The 22,408-nt window shown below is 41.3% G+C and overlaps 1 protein-coding gene across 12 annotated transcripts in view; it reads right to left on the bottom strand.

The window, feature by feature from the left end:
- PTPRM (protein tyrosine phosphatase receptor type M) overlaps window positions 1-22,408 on the bottom strand; it is a 1,370,833-nt gene that overhangs the window by 891,502 nt on the left and 456,923 nt on the right. For all 12 annotated transcript variants that reach the window (XM_030213239.1, XM_030213256.1, XM_030213265.1 and 9 more), the window contains exons 4-5: window positions 11,729-11,807; window positions 508-623 (exon numbers count right to left, since the gene is read on the bottom strand). In XM_030213239.1, coding sequence (XP_030069099.1) covers window positions 508-623; window positions 11,729-11,807 — 195 coding nt within the window. The remainder of the gene's footprint in view (window positions 1-507; window positions 624-11,728; window positions 11,808-22,408) is intronic.

Raw genomic sequence — 22,408 nt, 5'->3', positions numbered from 1 at the left:
GACCTTAATCCCATTGAAAACTTATGGAGGGAGCTGAAGCTGCGAGTTGCCAAGCGACAGCCCAGAACTCTTAATGATTTAGAGATGATCTGCAAAGAGGAGTGGACCAAAATTCCTCCTGACATGTGTGCAAACCTCATCATCAACTACAGAAGACGTCTGACCGCTGTGCTTGCCAACAAGGGTTTTGCCACCAAGTATTAGGTCTTGTTTGCCAGAGGGATTAAATACTTATTTCCCTCTGCAGAATGCAAATAAATTCATATACTTTCCACAATGTGATTTTCCGGATTTAATTTGTGATGTGCTATCTCTCACTGTTACTAATAACCTACCCTTCAATTATGGGCTGCTCATGTCTTTGTCAGTGGGCAAACTTACAAAATCAGCAAGGGATCAAATACTTATTTCCACCACTGTACACTTAAATATAATTTCCTATGTATCTTCAGAAAAACATTTCATAAATGAGCCAATATGTGCATAATTCTAAATTCAATAAATTACCTGCAACCACAGCCTATCACTTGCTGTGGTTTTACCATTAGCAGTGCACTGAAAAGTGGCAAACTGTCCAGCATTCACATCCACATTCTGAAGACGCAGGAAATGAGGAGTTTTGGCTGAATGAATTAAAAAAAAAAGATAGAGATGCAATCATTAGGAAACAATATAGCTGTAATGAATTAGTTATATCAACTGAACTAATTTCTTAAATAGCTATCAATTTAGCTAATAACACCTTTCAATATCAAATTGAATTTTTAATTAGAATGTATACCATGCTGAATTTCTACTGCAATTACATAAAGTATTATGCAAATAAGTTTTTATCCTTATGAATGAATAAAGTAGAAAATGTATATTACAAAATAAAATGCATTTACATATATAGGAAAGATGCTAGCATCCCCTTTCCTTCACAACAAATCACATTCCCCTGAAATCTTCCTTTTCTGACAGATAGTTAAATCTCCTAATGGGAGCTTTAGAGTATCTCAGAGCTAGCACCCCCAGGTCTTCTTATCTGAGCATGAAGTGAACCTGAAGTCTCGTATAAAAAAAATTAACGGGGGAAAGTGGCAAGATGGCGGCATGAAGCCTGGCCTGCCCATCCTGATCTGTGTTGCCATATAAGGGACAGACCATAGAAGTCTGCATAGCACTGGCCTTACTTTCCACTGCTGGAGTTGCCAACAAAGTACATAAGTACATAAGTAATGCCATACTGGGAAAAGACCAAGGGTCCATCGAGCCCAGCATCCTGTCCACGACAGCGGCCAATCCAGGCCAAGGGCACCTGGCAAGCTTCCCAAACGTACAAACATTCTATACATGTTATTCCTGGAATTTTGGATTTTTCCCAGTCCGTTTAGTAGCGGTTTATGGACTTGTCCTTTAGGAATCCGTCCAACCCCTTTTTAAACTCTGCTAAGCTAACCGCCTTCACCACTTTCTCCGGCAACGAATTCCAGAGTTTAATTACACGTTGGGTGAAGAAAATTTTTCTCTGATTTGTTTTAAATTTACTATACTGTAGTTTCATCGCATGCCCCCTAGTCCTAGTATTTTTGGAAAGCGTGAACAGACGTTTCACATCCACCTGTTCCACTCCACTCATTATTTTATATACCTCTATCATGTCTCCCCTCAGCCGTCTCTTCTCCAAGCTGTATAGCCCTAGCCTCCTTAGTCTTTCTTCATAGGGAAGTCGTCCCATCCCCGCTATCATTTTAGTCGCCCTTCGCTGCACCTTTTCCAATTCTACTATATCTTTGTTGAGATGCGGCGACCAGAATTGAACACAATACTCAAGGTGCGGTCGCACCATGGAGCAATACAACGGCATTATAACATCCTCACACCTTGTTTTCCATACCTTTCCTAATAATACCCAACATTCTATTCGCTTTCTTAGCCGCAGCAGCACACTGAGCAGAAGGTTTCAGTGTGTTATCGACGACGACACCCAGATCCCTTTCTTGGTCCGTAACTCCTAACGTGGAACCTTGCATGACGTAGCTATAATTCGGGTTCTTTTTTCCCACATGCATCACCTTGCACTTGCTCACATTAAACATCATCTGCCATTTAGCCTCCCAGTCTCGTAAGGTCCTCTTGTAATTTTTCACAATCCTGTCGCGATTTAACGACTTTGAATAACTTTGTGTCATCAGCAAATTTAATTACCTCGCTAGTTACTCCTATCTCTAAATCATTTATAAATATATTAAAAAGCAGCGGTCCTAGCACGGACCCCTGAGGAACCCCACTAACTACCCTTCTCCATTGTGAATACTGCCCATTTAAGAATCACTCCCGTCCATCATAACACAACAGCCAATATGAGATTTTTTCGAATTTGTTTTGATACTATCCTCTTTATATTTAAAGATCATCTGTGTTTATCCCATGCATTTTTTACCTCCATTACTGTCTTTGTCTCCACCACCTCCATCAGGAGGGCATTGTGGGCATCCACCACCCTCTCCATGAAAGCAGGACTGGCTTAACCATAAGACCAGGTGAAGCACTGGTTCAGGGTTGCGGGTGATAAATGGTGCCAAAATCCCAAGCCTCTGACATCACTACCAGTGCATCACCTGGTCTCCCCCCCCCCCCCCCCCCACAAGTCCAGCATCTCTCTCTCACTCACTTGGTCCAGTGTTTCGCCCCTTCTATCCCCATTCCCCTGCGTCTTCTCTCTGCTGCATCCTGCCTCCGCTGATGCAATTTCCTGTGGGTAGGATACAGCAGAAGAAAGATGTGGGGCAGGCCAAAACCCACCTGTTGTTCATGCTGCCAGCAACCAAGGTAAAGTGTACAGGATCGTGGTGAAAGAAGGAGGGAGACAGAGACTACAATAGTGGGGTAGAGAGATGCTGGACTTATGGGAGCCACCAGGGAAGGAAGCAATGCGGGGGGGGGGGGGGCACCCAGGGCAGAAGTAATGTGGGATGAGGGCACACACTAAAGCAAGCTGGCATACAGCACCTAATTCTTTGAGCCAGACCTGCATGAAAACATTCCCTGATTTTACTTCTAAATCTACCATCCTGTGACCTCAATTCATGTCTTCTAGTTTTACCACTTCCCCATCTCTGGAAGCGGCTTGTTTGTATATTACTGTATTTCAAGTATTTAAATGTCTGTTTTCTTCTCAACCTGTGAGTCACCAGGGAGGTGTGTCATGGGACTGGAACTCAAACTGAAGCATTTGGGGGGGGGGGGGGGGCGGGAGAGGAATGGCAATATTTGCACAGTGCCACATTTCTCCCTCCTCTTTCCTCCTGCTGTGAATCCAGAAGCTTCTTCTTTTCCTCCCTCAGCCCCCCCTCCAATCTGACAAACCTTGGCGGCAGCAGCAGCAGCAACAACAGGCTGCCTGGGATTACCTGGTGCCTCTCCTCTGCCACAGCTCACCCATGTGTAACCAGGAAGTAGCAGAGGAAAGGCTTCAGGTCAGTTCAGGTTTTGACAGATCCAGGGAGAGTGCTGAGGGAGGACAAGGGAGAGGTGCTGGACCTGCAGGGGGAAGGGACAGGAGAGATACCAGGCTATGATGAGGGAACCAGGGAGAAAGTGACATGTTAGACTGGAGGGTTTCTGGGGGAGGGATGATGTCAGACCATGGGGGGGTGTCTGGGGAGAGAGGGAGAGAGATGTCAGACCATGGTAGGAGGGAAAGACTGAGTATGAGAGAGGGTTCGGGAATGGAGAGAAGAGAGGGAGATGCATTTGCATTACACAAAACCCGATGCTGTGCTCCTTCCCAGGTTGTGTAGACAGTAAACTGCACTTAGTAGGCTTTCACTTTCAGTGCATGGATTGCTGCCTGCACAACCCATGAAAAAACATGGCATTAGAATTTGTGTAGCTGCATCTCCTGCTGCCAGGCTAGATTTCCTGCAACTGCTCTCCCCTTTGAATCACTGTCCTGCAAAATATTGAAACTGTACTTTTTTAGGGGGGGGGGGGAAGAAAGGAGAGAGAGGAGACAGAAAGCTGTTGACTGTAGGGGTGGAGGGGAATAGTAAGGGGACAGGGAGTTGCTAGACCACAGGGGTGGAAAAGAAAGTGTGATTGGCAGGACAGGAGATGCTAAGCTAGAAGTGTGGATCGAAAAAGAGAGAGGAGATGCCGAGCTGCAAGGATGTAGAAAGAAAGAGGGAGGGGCGATGCTTGGGAGGATGGTAAGTACAGAGAGTAGAAGTGTGTAGTAATGAGGAGTGGGTGAAAGAGAAGTGATGCAGGAAAGCTTGAGAATGAGAGGAGGAGATGGAAAGTTGATAGGTAAGTGAAAAAATAGGTGAAGGACTGAAGAGTGAGAGGGTGAAATTTGAGTGGGCAGACAGAAAAGGGACAAATAGGAAATATATGTCACAGAGGGATGTATTGAGGGAATGGAAGAAGATAGGAGAAAAGTGGAGCGAGGACAAATGGACAGCATCCACTGGAAAGATAGCAGAAGAGAGAAACTGGGACCAACTTGTTCAGAAAGCCAATGAAGGTAGAAAAAAAAGTGTTTTCTTTGAATTTATTGTGTGGAATATGCTTGCATTGGGAGCTGTGCATCACAGATGTCTTTATATTTTGTTCAGTACAAGAGTTAATGAATTTCTGTTTTTACTTCTCTATTTTGTGGTACATGCCTAGTTTGACTTCTTGGAGTTCCCAGTTCAATTTTTGTCTTCATATTTCTATATCTAATCCCTGTTTCTGGTATTTGGTGAAGGTTTTTGTGTGACCAAGTTGTGATATTCTGTTTGCATTATTTCTCTGTAGAACAGTAGTAGGTGTATTGATGTCTATGGCCCCATGTAATATTTGTAGTGCTGCCCTTTCTGAGGTAGGGTTCGTGTTGTTTGACTCAAAGATATTAGCATTACTGGTGTATGCTAGGTTTGCTACATGTATGTTGAATAAGGATTTTTTTTTTTAGCTTTTGTAATATTTCACAATGTGCCTTCAAGTGGAGAGATTTATATTGCTATTAGTTAGATGATATGAGAATCAGAATATTTTTTTTTGTTTGCTAGTTATGATCTGTGCCTATTGTTTGTGGAGAGAGATTGGGTTTTTGAAAGCAGAGCATTTTTACATTTCATTCACAAGAACTGCTGTTACATTTCTGGGTAGTGAGTCCTTGGTTCATAGTGAAGGGCAGGTGGGGGAAAGAGGGGGTGGTGGTTGGGAAGCGAGGATAGGGGAGGGCAGACTTATACGGTCTGTACCAGAGCCGGTGCTGGGAGGCGGGACTGGTGGTTGGGAGGCGGGAAATACTGCTGGGCAGACTTATATGGTCTGTGCCCTGAAAAGGACAGGTACAAATTCAATTCAAGGTAAGGTATACACATATGAGTTTGTCTTGGGCAGACTGGATGGACCATGCAGGTCTTTTTCTGCCGTCATCTACTATGTTACTATGTTACTATGTAGTAAGCAGAATACGTGGCAGGCCCAAAATAGGGTCAAGGTCTAGAACAGAATAAAAGCCAAAGTAGGCCATTACAAGTAAAGCCACAGGGCTCAGGAACCCACACACACACACAGAAGCTGTAACTACTGCTGGAACCCACTCATGCAGAGATGACTGGAAGTGCTGCTCGAACTCAGTCACGCAGAGAGGACTGGTAGTACTGTTGGAACCCACTCACGCAGAGAGGACCGAAAGTATTGCTGGAATCCACACACACACACACAGAGAAGAGACTGGAAGTACTGCTGGAACCCACTCACACAAAGCATCTCAGGACCTACAAGAAGCAGAAGCTACAGGGCGGCTAACGACGCAAGAGCGTCTAGGTCTGGGTATGACAGAGTTAAATGCTCCTCTCCAACATCGGTGTCTGACATCATTTGGAGTGCACCGGTGGCTAAGTGAACAGGTCCCACAGCACATGGTGGATGACTCCTCCCATTGTATGACAGCAGTGTGGTCCATGTCCCAGCTCCAGAGTCACAGTAAGACCATGACAACTGCTATATTGTATCAGACTAAAATGTCTGTGAGAGGTCATGTATGAAGTGTGTCATGTACGTAAGCATTGTCCATCAGGTATGTCCCAACTGAAAAAGGCTGAGAACCACTGCTCTACGGTATACATATTCAGATCTTCAAGTCTCTTCTCTTACATCTTTAGCCCAGTCCCTACACCATTTTTGTTGCCTTCCTCTGAACCATTTCAACTCTTTTTATGTGCTCAGTAAGATACAACCTCCAAAACTGAACCTTTCTTCTGCTGGTTATGCCTCTCTATGCAGCCTAGCATCCTTCTGACTTTGGCTACTACCTTGCCACATTGTTTTGATGCCTTGAGATCCTCAGACACTATCATCCCCAGTCCCTCTCATTGTCAGTGCATAATCAGCCTCTCACCCCCTAGCACATACAGCTCCCTTGGATTTCCACTCCTCAAGTGCATCACTCTGAGCTTCATCACATTACATTTTAATTGCCAAACATTAGACCATTCTTCTAATTTTTGTAGATCACTTCTGAGGTTATCAGCTCCCTCTGGGGTGTTCACTCTTTTGCAAATCTTTGTGTCAGCTGTAAAAAGGTATACTTTTCCTTCCAAACCTTTCAGCAATCAGCCCCGGTACCAATTCTTGAGGCACTCCACTACTCATTTTTCTCTCCTCAGAGTGAATTCTATTTACCACCACCACCTGTTGTCTGTCAGTCAAGCAGTTTCAAATCCAGTTCACCACTTTTGGTCCTAACCTTTATTGTAACATTATCATCTACCTCTTCCTCTCATTTTTTCAATTTGGGGTACTGCAGGGCTCTGTTCTTTCTCCTTTGTTGTTTAATATTTTTCTAAGTTTGTTGGTTATTCTTATTCAAAGGGTCCTGTTTACTATGCCACGTTGTAGGCATGCTAACTTTTTAGTGTGAGCTAAAAATTAGCACACATGCTAAACATTAGCACAAGCTAAAAAGTTTGCATTCCTACAGCGCGGCTTAGTAAACATGGCCCAAAGTTTTGAGATTACTATTTTCTTTTATGCAGACATTTTGCTAATTTATTATCCATCTCCATCTGATCTGGATATGACACCATTGCAAATATGTCTGACGTCTGTTTAGTCTTGGCTTTTCCACAACAAATTAGTAGTCATTTGTAATAAAACCACTGCATGTTGGTTCAAAGGTCATTTTGATCCCATACAAATAAGCCGTACTACTGTGTTCTGCAACATCTGCAGCTGTCGTGATAATAAATCATGGCACCCTGCATAGACAACATTGCAATGGGGCCCTTTTACTAAGCTGCGTAAGCACCTACAATTGCCCAATGCACGCCAATTCGGAACTAGTGCATGTCCCGGGCGGTAATTTCATTTTTTATGCACGCCCACTATGTGCACCGGAAAATATATTTAATTTTCTGGCGCGTGGCGTTAACTGGGCGTTAATCAGCATTGTAAGCACGCTGACAATTACCGCCCAGTTAACACACAAGACCTTACCACTAAGTGAATGGGTGGCGGTAAGGTCTCAGTCCCAAAATGAACGCGCGCCAATTTTCATTTCACCGCACATCCATTTTCAGCCCCACCCAAATAAAGCCCTTTTTTTCAGGTGCCCTGAAAAATGGGCTTGCACGCGTTCAATACACGTGTCTACAATAGTTCACGCCACTTTCGGTAGTAGTAAAAGGACCCCTAAAATGAGTTAACGTCAGTGATTGAACAATTTATTCCCCTTTCATCGGATTCGAAATGTGATCATATTCTCCTAAGTTTCAAGAGCACTCTAAACACCTTCTTAGAAACTCCCTGTATTTGTGATTCAAAAGTTAGACAGTTGTTGAAAATAATTCCCAAACATGTAAGTTCCTTCTCCAGCACATAGCTAGTACCATTTACAATAAATTTGTTAGATGGCAAACTACTGAAACTGCCACTCAATACTAAAAACTTTTGTTTTATCCTTATTGTTTCAGCTTGAATTACAAAGTCCAAGTTTCTAATACATCTAAATCCTCTTTTAATTATCAGATATTATATCCTCAAAATCCCCAACAAATGACAGCAACACTGTTATATTGTCAGTATATATATATGAAAGGGCAAAACCCCACAATAGACAGTAAAAAAGAGGTCAATAAAATATTAAACAAAATAGGAGAAATCGAGGAACCTTGAGGTACTCCACAATTGGGAATCCAAACATTAGAGTGCATTCCTTTCATTGTAACCTGGTAAGAGCAATTCTCTAGGAATCCTTTAAACCAATTCCCAACTGTACTTCCTATTCCATTGTAACCAAGTAAATAAGATGTTATGATCAATGAGGTCAACTGCATTGGACATTTCAAATTGTATTATGACCACTTGCTTGCCAAGGCTAATGTTATTTCCTTATAGATAATCATTTTAAATAATTTGGGAGTAATTTTGAATTCAGAATTAACATTTCATAGACAGGTTTCTGGAATTATTCAAAATTGATTTTTGACTCTGTGTATATTTTGTTCAGTTTGTAATTAGCTTGTAATTATCTTTTCTTCTTTACATACTCTCAATCATGCTCTGCTGATTTCCAAATTAGATTACTGTAATGTCATATATGCTGGTATTGTTCAAATTTTGCTAAATAGACTTCAGTCCTTATATAACATGCCAGCTTGCTTTCTCTGTCATTTGCAAAGATATGAATGCATCACTCTGCTATTTCCCTATTCATTTTCATTGGCTCCCTTTACCACTTAGAATCCAGTTTAAGATTCTTTCCTTAACACATAAGGATCGTCATACATGTATTCCTTCTTACTTATCTGCAGTGGCTTTTCCACATGTTCTTTGACGAGCCTTAATGATCATCAGTTAACTCTTCCTGCCCCTCACCGTGCCAATTTTGAAGCAACATAGCATTCAACATTCTTTTTTTTTTACCCCTAAATTATGAAATGAATTTACCCTTACGTCTATGGGCTGAACATTCTTAAACCAAATTTAAGACTGGATTAAAAACCTATTATTTCCAATAGGCATTTGGTATCCAGTGGGCAGGGTCCTCAGGCTGGGTGTCAGTTCTGTTGCTCTCTTTATTCTAATTTACTATTTTATTTTATTTTCAATTGACTCATTGATTTGATTTACTCTAATTTGGATGATTGGTTTCTGTCCTATCTACATTTTAGCATTCCTTTCAGTCCATTGATTTGCAGTATTGGAAACTGCTTTGACCTGTTTGTTAGAGCACTACAGAAAATCTCTAAAATAAATGAAAACACATTCCTTCTCTCTATCTATATACATGTATACCCATCTACAATTCTATAAGAGCTTTATTCTGCATGTAAAACTGGATTTATATGCAGAAAATGCTTTATAAAAGATTACTCCCTCAAGGTTAATGAATTATTTTAAACAGATCAGTCGTTGGAGGGAAGCACAATAAAAAATGATGATGTCCTGATTATTCCCTCACTGAGGGATTTCCCATTGTATGTGTTTGCTCCCTGGCCACTAGCGGGTCAAAATATTCAGCAAATGTTGCATCCCGGCCTAGTAATCCTGATTGTGCCAGATTCACCCAGAAAGCCTTGATACAGAGATCTGATGTGCCTGACTGTGGATGGCCCACTGCATCTTTGATGGACTCCTAGATGATTTCTAATATGATGGTGTCACATAAGCTTTCTACCTCTTTGGCATATGTGCAGATTTAGCATATTTTTGAGGCTTGGTTTCATGATAGATGTTTGCTGCCTTTCTGAGCATTAGTGGTGGAGCTCTTGGATTTTTCTCCAGGATGTTGGGAATAGGGGGCTCTTTGGCTTCCTTGAACGTGCAGCTGGTTGCTTTGGCTCATTTTCGCAGCAAGATTCAGGGTAAGTCCTTGGCTCTTCTCCTAGATGTGTTCTGTTTTCTTAGGGTTGTGAAGCTTACATGGTATGCCTCCTCCCCCCCCCCACCCCCACTCCACCCCCGTCACCCTTTGGTGCTGACATTGGATTTGAACCTGGTTTTGGAGATGTTGGTGTCCTCTCCTTTTAAACCACTGTCAGCTACCTTTCTAAAGAACTTGTCTTTGAAGACAGCTTTCTTGGTCACCGTAGCCTCAGTGCATAGGATCTCAGAGTTGCAGGCCTTGTTGGCTTCCAAGGAGAAGGTTACCTTGCTCACAGTTCTTCCTTTGTGCCCAAGGTATGTCAGTTTTTTTTTTTAATGCCAGTCTATTTCTCTCCCTTTGATATGGGATGTCATTGGTGATGAGTATTGGTGGTGGTTGGTTTGTCTGGATGTACTACAGGTGTTGCTAGAATACTTGTGGAGAATGGATGAGTTTTGCCAATTGGATTGTTTGCGCTGTTTAGAGGACCTAACAAGAAAGCGACGGCCTCTAAGGGCTACCATTTCTAGGTGGATTAAAGAAACTATTGCCTCCATTCCCTTCTTAAAGGGTATCTGGTACTATCAGTCCTTGCGGCTATTTCCAAGAGGGGTGTTGTGTCTTCTTGGGCAGAGAGCTGTTTGATTCCACCTCAGAACATTTGTGGGGCAGCAGTGTGGTCCTCGTTGTATTCCTTTGTGAGGCATGTCATGATGTGGATTTTGGCACCAGGGTGTTGATGTCTGGTCCCTTGGGGTCATGCCCATGAAGATACTGCTTTTGTACTCCCAAGCATGTTGACCAGTCTGGATGCCACTAATTTTCTTTCCTTTAGGCTATCCAGACCAGTCATGAGCTCACCCAGTGTTGGAGTACAAGATGAATTCAAAATAGAAAAAAGTTGCATTGTGATTGTTCAGTTCTTTCATGCTGTACATTTCAAAGATTTTCATACAAAAACAAATAAGAAACTGTATTGAGAGGCCAATAACTGGAAAGTACTCTCGAATTTGAAGGCAGATTTTTCCTGTCTAGGACTTCCATGCAGTGGTACAGTGTGAATGCTGTTAGTCTTGATGCAAAGTGATGTGGCTCTTTGTCCTTTCATCTGCTTGTTAGTGGAAATGCTAGCTGACTGGGAATTGCAGAGGGTACTCAGAGTTCTCAGAGTCGGTGTTCTCAGTCTCCATCTGCTGGTAGGAATGCATAACCCAAGATTCTTGACTGGTCTGGATAGCCCAAAGGAAATAAAATGAGCAGGTAAGACCTATAGGCAAATGCATCAGAGTCCCGGTAAAGCACCGATTGCTATTTCCACCTCAGTAAAAATTACCAAGTTGGAAATAGAAAGGGATGCTCAAAAGAATTGGAATGCAAAAGAGCTGCTTCCAAAAACAGCTTTCAGCTCAACGGGGGGAAGCCAATTGGTCACCAGAGCATGCTACTTTACCAATCATGTGTTTGGGTTGATGGCTCTTTTATCTAACTTGATTTAGAGATAGAAAAGTGTATTGATGCAGAATACTTCATCATAGGCAGAAATAATATTAAATGGGTTTTTTTTAGCAGACTTATACGGTCTGTGCCAGAGCCGGTGGTGGGAGGCGGGGCTGGTGGTTGGGAGGCAGGGATAGTGCTGGGCAGGCTTATACGGTCTGTGCCAGAGCTGGTGGTGGGAGGCGGGGCGGGTGGTTGGGGGGCGGGGATAGTGCTGGGCAGACTTATACGGTCTGTGCCCTGAAAAAGACAGGTACAAATCAAGGTAAGGTATACACAAAAAATGGCACATGTGAGTTTATCTTGTTGGGCAGACTGGATGGACCGTGCAGGTCTTTTTCTGCCGTCATCTACTATGTATAAACAGTACAGAAAATCACTTACCACATGGGTGTCCTTTAACTTCCACGTTATCAATAGCTAAATATCCATGCTGTCCAGAAGTAACGACTTCAAAAATAACCTGAAAATCGAGAAGAAAAATTTAAATGATCTCAGTTTTAAAATATATAGGCTTACAAAAAAATGTAAGCCTTACAGGTTGCAATATTACTATTTTATCTATTCAAAACACTCTAATGTACCATAACACTAGCTTCACAGTACAATTAAGGTGATCTTTTAGTAGGGCAGCTATTGATTTGGAAGCAACCTCAGTATTTCTCATGCTTTTTTTCATTGCCTCTCACATAGACTTTTGCAACACTTTTCTTCCGCATCTCTTACATTATCATCTTTCACTCCAGACAATTCAAAATTCAGCAGTACAGTCATGCCACCCGTACTCTTACCTCCCTATCTGCTTAACCATACAGTTCTAGCTTTTCCCAGTCATCCACAAATGCATTCATTCTGTACTCTTATCACTTTTCCTCTCATGCCCACATACCTCTCCTCCTGACCTCTGCTCATGGTTTTAAACCCTGTTTATCATATTTTATTTATTTTTTTCCATGATTACTATTAAAAACATTCCCTAAAGACTTTCATTTCAACTCTGTGTCTCTACTAGATAGTAATCTCCACAAAGCAGAGACTGTCTCTTATGTGTATCAGTGAATGTCTATATATGTCTAGTAGAAATGCAGAAAAGTCTAAATTGCATCAGCAGCAGAAGTGCTGTAGAACTGTTCCATAATGTCAAGTAAATGAAATGAGAAAGACTATGTTCAATTCTGGTCGCCCGCATCTCAAGAAAGATATAGTAGAATTGGAAAAGGTGCAGCGAAGGGCGACTAAAATGATAGCGGGGATGGGACGACTTCCCTATGAAGAAAGACTAAGGAGGCTAGGGCTATTCAGCTTGGAGAAGAGACGGCTGAGGGGAGACATGATAGAGGTATATAAAATAATGAGTGGAGTGGAACAGGTGGATATGAAGCATCTGTTCACGCTTTCCAAAAATACTAGGACTAGGGGGCATGCGATGAAACTACAGTGTAGTAAATTTAAAACAAATCGGAGAAAAATTTTCTTCACCCAACGTGTAATTAAACTCTGGAATTCGTTGCCGGAGAAAGTGGTGAAGGCGGTTAGCTTAGCAGAGTTTAAAAAGGGGTTGGACGGTTTCCTAAAGGACAAGTCCATAAGCTGCTACTAAACGGACTTGGAAAAATCCAAAATTCCAGGAATAACATGTATAGAATGTTTGTACGTTTGGGAAGCTTGCCAGGTGCCCTTGGCCTGGATTGGCCGCTGTCGTGGACAGGATGCTGGGCTCGATGGACCCTTGGTCTTTTCCCAGTATGGCATTACTTATGTACTATGTACTTATATTATGAAGGCACAAGAAAGAAACATGGAAAGAAAGCTAAGGAAAAGTATAAAAGGTTGTTATGGACTGATGATCAGAAGCAAACATGGGCGCTAGAGGTTATTAGCGCCATACTAGCACCCATGTTTGCTCCCACCCCATGATCAGAGCCCCAGAGCACGTGAAACAACATACTTATGGGCCCTGATCGCAAGTAACATGCAAATTTATGCTAAACAAGTAACTTATTATTCCTTCCCAAATGCTCAGCGGGCCAAACATTGGCGTTTCTTCCGTGGCAAACCCTATGCCAGCTCAGACCTGGTATTAGGCTTTGCGGGGCATTGGAGAGGAATGAGGAGCCCTGTCCAGCCCTAACCCCCGATGGCCTTCTCTTTCCCCCGACCCCTCCCCCGATGCGAGGGCATGGGGGGCTGGAGGTCCAGTGGATCTCCAGACTCCCTAGCCCCCCTGGCAGCAAAAAGAAATCCCTGGTGGCCCAGTGGCCAACTCTACCCCCACCCATCCTGGTGGTCTAACAGCTCCCGACTGCCCCATACCTTAAATGGTGGAGGAGGGAGTTACTCCCTCCTCCTCCTTTGAGCACCACCTCCAAAATGGTAGTGCCATGCCCCTGCCCAATGCATCCTGGGAATCACTGGGCGTGTCTTCGTTACCATATAAGGCAGCTTAGTAAAAGGAGCTCTTTATGTGTTATACTGCCTTGCACAAATGTATTAAATTTTTACAACAATAAAAACATAAAATACATTACAATAATAAAATACAATATGAATTAAAATACTCAAGTAAAATAATACATCTTTAAAAATCTTTGTTCAACAACATTGCTTAATTCAAAAAATAACAGCATTAGTCTGAACATATAAACACATTGTGGAAGTCATGTTAAAAACCTTGCACAGCAAATATATGTGTAAATGATGGCATTACATGTGCAGACTGCAAACACTGGTAAAAAATGCTGAGTTTAAAATGCAGCAATTTATATGTAAAATTGCCATAGGATGTACAGATTCAGAAAATATATCTGCATTTCACATTTACAATACATGTATATAATGTATATATATTTTTAAATTCTCTGCAGTATTTACACCTGTTGGGAGGCACCTATAACTGTCAGATACTTGTTCCCATGTTCCCTGCAGGGATTGAGGGGGCAATTGTGCTTATCTGTGCAGTGTCGAATACCACTTAAACAGTTATTTCATTTGCTTCCTCTATTGTGAAATTGATGCTCTCATCGTTCCTTTCCCAAGGTAACACTACATGCAGAATTTTAAAAATCCAGAACTATATGCATTGTTGCCTTTCTTCACCTAACCCCACCTATGGTATGCAGTAAAATTATGTACATTTTAGAACAAAACACATAACTTTACCCATATTAAAGGTGAACAGTTTTCAAAGAGTCCATTTCCATTGCTGAAACACTTCATCCACAAAAGTGTCTCTGAATATTGCCTTCAATATATAAATGTATAAGGCAAATCCTGAAATCTTACATGAGTTCTGTATGCACTTTATCAAAGATAAATTCTCTACAATTGCTCTCTAAAAATACAGGGCTTGGCCGCAAACTTTGCACCAGAAGTGCAACAAGTGGCAAAGACAATTGTTTAAATGTATAAGGATTTAAAACTTAATCCTTGAGTACTGTTACCTGGGTTTGCCTTCCCCCTCCCATCCCATTCTGGCACAATTTTCAGGCCCAATTTTACTCCATTAAGGGAAACGGGAAGGGGATTTGATATACCATCTTTCTGTGGTACCATCAAATCTGTTTATATATTATATACAGGTACTTAACGGATTAATTACCTAGTTAAAATCATTTGGAACTGTTCTCTGTATTATCTCACCTGACTGATAACTGAATTGAATAGTGAATACTTTAAAACATTATTTTAGCTTGTAATATTTGAGGGGTCCTTTTACTAAGCCGCAAAAAATGCATGAGACCTTACTGCTAAGTGAATGGGTGGCGGTAAGGTCTCAGGCTTAAAATGAATGCGCACCAATTTTCATTTTGACGCACGTCTATTTTCAGCAAAAAAAGGCCTTTTTTACAGGTGCGCTGAAAATGGATCTGTGGATGTCCAAAACACGTGCCTACACTAACACAGGCCATTTTTCAGCGCACCTTAGTAAAAGGACCCCTTAGATTTAGTCCTGAAAATCTCGTCAGAATTATACTGTTGTCAATCAAATAACTACCTCATGCTTTATTAAGTAATTCCAACAACTTCTTTATTGGAAACTCTTAGTTATAAATTATTAAAATGATATCACTCATTTTCACCATTCACTTCATACTCCCACTTTAAATGCCACCAATCATGTGTGTACAAACAAACATTGGGCTGTTTAAACTTCTAATTTCTCGATTCTTCACAACATATGAAATATATCTCAACTTATCAATTTTTATTAATTATCTTATCAATTATTGGGGAACTGTGTATTAAAACATTTTTTTCTGTGATCAATTCTTCACAGAAAAAAAATGTTTCAATACAATGTTTCAATAATTGTCCACCATTTCTCGAATGCTTTAACCTCAATGTTCACTCATCACTGTTACTTCCGTTCCAATGATTGTAGTTCCCACACGTATCTCAAACAATGCCTTATCTCTCTGATGCAATTTTCTTCATATGGCAAATATTCACATTGCTGTTCCCTTTGGTTCCATCCATCTCCTATTTTCGCAGCTTTATCCGCTTCACTTTTAACAACTTCAAACCCTACACAAGTCTGTGTTTCGCTGTATGCATCTTCAGGGGTTTTAACATAATTCTAAAACACCTTCTCAGCCGCACACCCAAGACGAACCTCCAACTGGTATGGGAACCATGGCATCACTGACCTCTAAAACACCAGAATTATACTGAGATTACTGAAGTCAGATAAAAAGTACAACTAAGGTTACAATCCTGCATGAAACTATCATAATCTGCATGCAGTTTGCTATCACCTTAAAACTGACAGATGAATAATTTGATTTAGTTATATTGAAAATGTTCCCATTCTCCCCCATCCGTTTGCTTTTAGTTTAAGATTAAAAGAAGAATGCCAAATTGGATCAAATGATTTTATTAAAATCAATAAAACATAGAATTTTGTTTTTGAGGTGTCATTCTTACCTGCATCTTGGTCACTGTCTGTTTTTATACTGAGCTGTTGTACTGTGAATCTAATCTCAATATCTGTGTCTTTAAAGTTAACTGGAAGGATGCCTCAGGGATCTGCTTTAAGGTACTTTTCCATTTTCAGTCTACACCTATCCACTTGGAAATATTATTTCCCTCCTTATGCTTAGATATCAGCTCTATTCAGAGAGCACCCAACTGAGTTTTTCCTCTTCAGTACTCATGCCTTTATGTCACCTTTCTCACTTGATCCTTTCTCACTGACATTTCTTCTTAGATGGCATTTCATTTCATAAAATTGAAATTGGATCAGAAACTGAACTTTTATCGCTAAGCTCCCGCCTCAGAAGACTGTGTCAAAGAATGATCTTTCCATCTCAGTTTCACCGTTTGCCTGTAATTCAGGGTTATGTTTGGCTGCTCTCTATATTTCTTTGTTTCCATTTCTCAGTTGTCTCAATTCAGAAAATTTCATCTTTTAATATGAATAAAGCCCAACATTACTGAAGGAGTCACCTCTGATGCCCTGCTAAAGGCATTAAAGTCCAGACTCTGACTGATGGTTCACCGACACTCCCTTGATTAGGTGTCTCTAGAAAGGGATATGTTTAACTAAAACTCATGACCATTCTACTCTCGTTTCTTCTTTTATCTTCTATACTGAGAAGGTAGTTGGGGCCCAAAGTGAGGAATTCTAGGCCACAGGAGAAATCTTGGAATCCTGGTGAAGACTACTGAGTGGTGAAAGAACCAAAAAAAGGGAAACTTGGTTATGAATGTTATCTTCATATTGCTAGATGTTACTTATAGAATTGCAGTGAGTAGTCATGGGGAGGACTTCCCTGCAGAGAACAAATGCTCTGCAAGTGGTATTTCATGATCTCTGGTGATCAACTATGGTGTCTAATGGAATTGTTTGCCTTTTATCCACTTGTCTGCATCCAGGAAGTACAAGAAGGAAGACTCCTCTAGTCAGTGCTGTGTATTTCTTTCAATGGAATCAAACTCCTACTACTGGATTTGTCTTTTTGAACTGTGTATTCTGTTAAAGTTTTATTTTTTGAACAAGCTAAGCCTGGTGTGTAGTATGCTTTTCTGAATACTAGGACTTGTGCTAACAACCTCAGAAGCCCAGGCCCTGAAAAATTATTTTCCACAATTTGTGTCAACCCAAAAGGTGAATGGGAAATGAATGTGCATCACGGAACCAATGCATACGCTCAGTTCTTCTACCAAGCAAAAATGGGCTACTTTTTTTTTAAAGTCTAAGCTATGTTTTGTAGAGCCTTTGTAAATGGAATATGGAGGGAGAAAAGAATTGTGAAGAAAGGGGAAAGGGCTGTGAAACGATGAATAGAGGGCTATAGAAATAAATGTAGGACAGCTGTAGGAGGACAGAGAAGAAAAAATGAGGATTGTGGAGAAAAGAAGAGAAGGAAATATGACCATGTAAAGGAAAGGGAGGAAAACAGTTTAATTTATAGAGCTTTAGAGAAATACATCAAATGGGAGCATTGCTGAGGAAAAGAAAATGGTTATGAAGGGAAGGAAGTAAAGAAGAAAAACAAGAAGCAAAAGAAAGTTTGGAGAACACAGAGGAGGAGGAAGAAAAAAAAAGGAAAATATAGTGAAGAAATGGAAGGAAACAAGAGAAAGTTGTAAAAAAGACAAAAATGGTGGTGAAATGTGATTTGGAAAGGGAAAAAGAAGATGGAGAAAGGCAGTAATTGAAGAAAAGATGGCACAAAATAATGGAACTGGAGGTGATGGAGATACGTTCACCACAAGCTGTACTGTTTGTAATTACATTTATAAAACACTTTTAGGCCAACTTACTTACTATTCTGCGCTAGTCGTCCATGTGCCAGTTAACATGTGCTAACAATTAAAGTTGGTGCCACATTAGGTTAATGCTGCACCTTAGCAGATAATGTGCTAATTTCTCTAGCCAATCTAGATCATGGTGGAGGATGGATGGCAAATGAGTAAGGGCTGCACCTTACAGTTAATGCAGAATAGTTACCATGTGTGAATCTAACAATGGGGATTGCAAGAACAGTTAATACCATTTGAACAGTCAAAGGATCTGACTTAAATTAGGAATACTTCTGCGCCACCCGGATCAGACTTTGAAGATAGAACCTGGATTATGCTCCCCTATTCATCCTTTCTTCGTTCATCCCTCTTCCAACCCTTCACTATACATTCTTCCTTACTAAACACAATACCTTTCCCAATTACACTCCCTCCTCCCACTCCTCTACCGTCCTCCTACCCTATCCATCTTACTCACCCATATCTTATTGACCACCTCTTTATTCACTATATTACAGCCATGTCCATTCTATGCTACTTTGTAATCCTGACATACTATGTAAGCCGCATTGAACCTGCTAATAAGTGGGAAAGCGCGGGGTATAAGTGTTACAAATAATAATAATAATAATATTTAACTGCATTGTATTATCTGCAATGAAGTTAGCATGCAGTAAAGACATTTCCACTGAGTAAACTATATGGCAAGATGCAGAGAACGCTACCAACAGTTAATATAGAACTTTTGCACTTACTATGCATTAATTTTGACAATTAACACATGATAACTGCAATACCTTACCACAATTTGGGCCAAATTCTATAAATGGTGCTTTAAAAATCAGTTCTGAAAAATGACACAGCGTAGGTCTATAAACTACACCTAAAATTACATATAGTTTATCGAATATGTGCATGTGCCATTCTTATGATTAAAATTTAGGCACACCCATTTAGGCCACCTAAAAATCAGGCCTAAATACCTGCGCCTAAGTTAGGCACAGATCAAGTGTATTCCATAACAATGCGCATAGTTTTTTTTAACTCTCACAACCCGCCCATTCCATGCCCTCTTTTCAACTGCGCACATGAGAATTTATGCACACCACGTTATAGAATATACAGTTCAGCACAGGGAGAACAATTTGTTGGCAACACTGAAAAGAAGAATCAGGCAGACCCATCCAATTCTCCAGATTATAACTGATTGTTTCCATATCATGCCTTGAGCATACATCCCAAGGACCCAAAAACAGTGTTGAAAAATTCAATAGGAATGAACTTTTTCAGTACCACGGTTATTTGAAAAACTACTAATAACGTACACTACCACCAGCACTGAATTTTGAACACTGAGAAGGTGGGGTAGTTCAGACCATGAAATAACATGTTTACAGTGACGATCCTAGGTCGGCTGCCACCCAGGGCAGATCGCCAATGCGCACCCCCCCCCCCCAGGTGCAGCACGACTCCCCCCCTGGCGCAATGACACCCCCTCCCCCCCCCGGTTGCATCCTTGGCTGCTGGGAGCAGCCTCGCGGCTCGCGGCTCTCGGCTCCGCTGGCTCCCTGCTCCCTCTGCCCTGAAACAGGAAGTAACCTGTTCCGGGGCAGAAGGAGCTGGGAAACAGCGGACCGACAGGCATGTGGCTGCTCTCTGCACCCCTCCAACGGCGTGCACCCAGGGCAGACAGCCCCCACCGCCCCGCCCTTGCTATGCCGCTGCATGTTTATACAACTGTGGGAACATTTTGGAGTTCATATAGAACAGATACAAGATTCCCTCAGATTTGGTAAAGGAATTAGCCCTGGTGTAGTTTATCCTTATTGTAACATTCACTTGAAAATGATAGGGTCCCTTTTACAAAGCAGTGGTAAGCGCAATGAGAAACTACCGCCAGGTACTGCAGCAGCCCAGCGGTAGTTCCCACCCCCAGCGTGCCATCATATCTGATGCTACAAAAATATATTTATTTTTGTAGTGCCGGTGTGTACCCGGAAGTAATCGGTCACTGCCGAGCTCTGCCTAGTTAAAACCAGGTTAGTGCGGGAGCCCTTATCGCTACTTAAATTGGTGATGGTAAGGGCTCCCCCCCCCCCCCCAGATGAACATGTGGCAAGTACTTCACTTGCTACACGGCCATTTCCTCAAAAAAAGGAAGACCTACCTTTTACCTGCTGTGGTAAAAGGGGGCCTCGGCGCATATCAAAAACACACACAGACGTCAGCGTAGGCCCCCTTTTGCCACAGCTTGGCAAAAGGGGCCCGTGGAGGGGCATTTTTGATTGGGGACGCCCATCTCTAAGGGCGCCCATCTCCGAGGACGGTGCCATGAAGGGGCAGGGCCAACCGTATTTTCAAAACGAGATGGGCACCCGCGGGAGAAGGACGCCCATCTCCCGATTTGTGTCGAAAGATGGGCGTCCTTCTCTTTCGAAAATAAGCTGGATAGTATCCAATGTTCAGCAGGGCTTATCTGTGTAGGAATGATTCCTACCCAGAGTCTGTTCACCAGGTCTTACCTGGATTTTCAGGAGCACATACCTGGGCAGTGTTGCTTAAAATAAGGTCAGATCACTTTGGCACTATCTGAGCAGTACCAGGGTGGTCCACTGACAGAGTAAGGGCAGGGTTGGGAGTTATCATGTTATTGGCAATATTCAGTCCACTCACTGAACAACTATCCAGAAAAGTTAGGACAGCGAAAGGACTGTCCTAACTTTGTCTGAGTAGCTATCTGGGTACTGGTCTGGATATTACTGGTAAAAAGAAAAATGTTGTCAACCACATTATACCTAGATATTCAGCTTCAGTACTTGAGAATGGCCTGGCACTAAATATTCAGGTAGAAAAACCATCCAGCAATCAGTGTTTACAAAAATGCTGACCACTATGGGCAGAATATTAACCCACAAGTTTTATTCAAGTTTGTTTCCTAATCACAACCCATATGCTATTTTTAACTGACATTCAGTTTATTGTAAGTAGGACTGAAAATATCAGACATACAGTAAAGTTGAATATGCCATTAGTTATATCTAGTGCAGCTTGGCTGAAAGATTCTCAAAACATGGCACACTCTTGTAGTTAACGTTTCCCCAGAAGAAGCAAAACCTGTTCAACCTTAAAATTAGAAAACAGGTTGTATTTCAGAAATTTAGGATCTAGATGTACTAAGCATTTCTCTATTGATAGGGAAGGTAGAGAACTCTCTAGTACATCTGGCTCTTTGTATAACGAACTATCATTTTTAATGGATCTGTTAAATAAGAATGATGCATTCAATAGATATTAGTTGGTAAAATCTTGCAGGAAACTGCACTGAGTTTTCAGTCACTTTATGCCTGGCTTGAAAAATGTTAATATTTTCATTTTAGCTTGCCAGCTTTATACTTCATTGCTCCTGATATAACCTCTCCAGGCAATATGTTGCAACACATTAGTCAAAACAAAAACGGCATTTCCCAAGCACAGACAAGGTACATTAAGCATTATGGCCCCTTGATTGTTTAGGAAATAATCTACTGTCTAATCGGTCAGGTAACAACTGGTTAAAAGTATGACTTATTTATTCACCACCCCTGTACTCCAAAAATAAGAGGTAAACGAGATGGCTGGCTGTATGATGTTTTTCCATCAAGTTATCTCAGTCACTTGCAAGACTGGATAGAGGGAGGCAGTTTAACATTGCAATATCCCTGATCATCTTTGCTTCAACGAAGGGCAAAATTAGCTTTTCATCCTCTCCACTTTGCCCTACTGTCTACGCAAACAAAATGGATTGCTTGCTATCTTAAATGCTTACCAGTGAAAGAGAACTTGTCGGTTCAAATAGAGCAGAGAAGTAAAGCATGCCTGCTTCTTATCTACAACCTACAGTAATTCAGCACACTCCTTTCTTTCTCACTTCAATGAGAATTGTGTCCATATGTTCAGAAGCTGGCCTTCATTCAGATATAAATGCAGGAATTCACAAGATCTTTGGTGACCTGTACTTATTTTTAAACTATTTCTAGTCACCCTATCTATAAAAGGAATTCGGAGCAGTTTATAAATTAAATGATACAACTGTAATATAAAAAAACAAAACAAAAAAATACAAAGAACAGAAAAAAAAAATAATTTCAGGCACAGTACATTAATGCTCATATTTCTCTCACAGGATGCCTTGTTCTCTAGATCAAGTCATCTCTCATGGATTATGAAAGGCTCTTCTAAAGAGCTAAGTTTTACAGAATTTACAAAATGTTGAATTATCTTGTAAAATGTGGCCCTACTTGAGGATCAACACATGAGAATGCACTCTTATATTTGCTATAT

Source organism: Microcaecilia unicolor, chromosome 1 (assembly GCF_901765095.1).
Source record: "Microcaecilia unicolor chromosome 1, aMicUni1.1, whole genome shotgun sequence".
NCBI lineage: Eukaryota > Metazoa > Chordata > Amphibia > Gymnophiona > Siphonopidae > Microcaecilia > Microcaecilia unicolor.
This window is presented reverse-complemented; position numbering and strand designations above follow the sequence as displayed.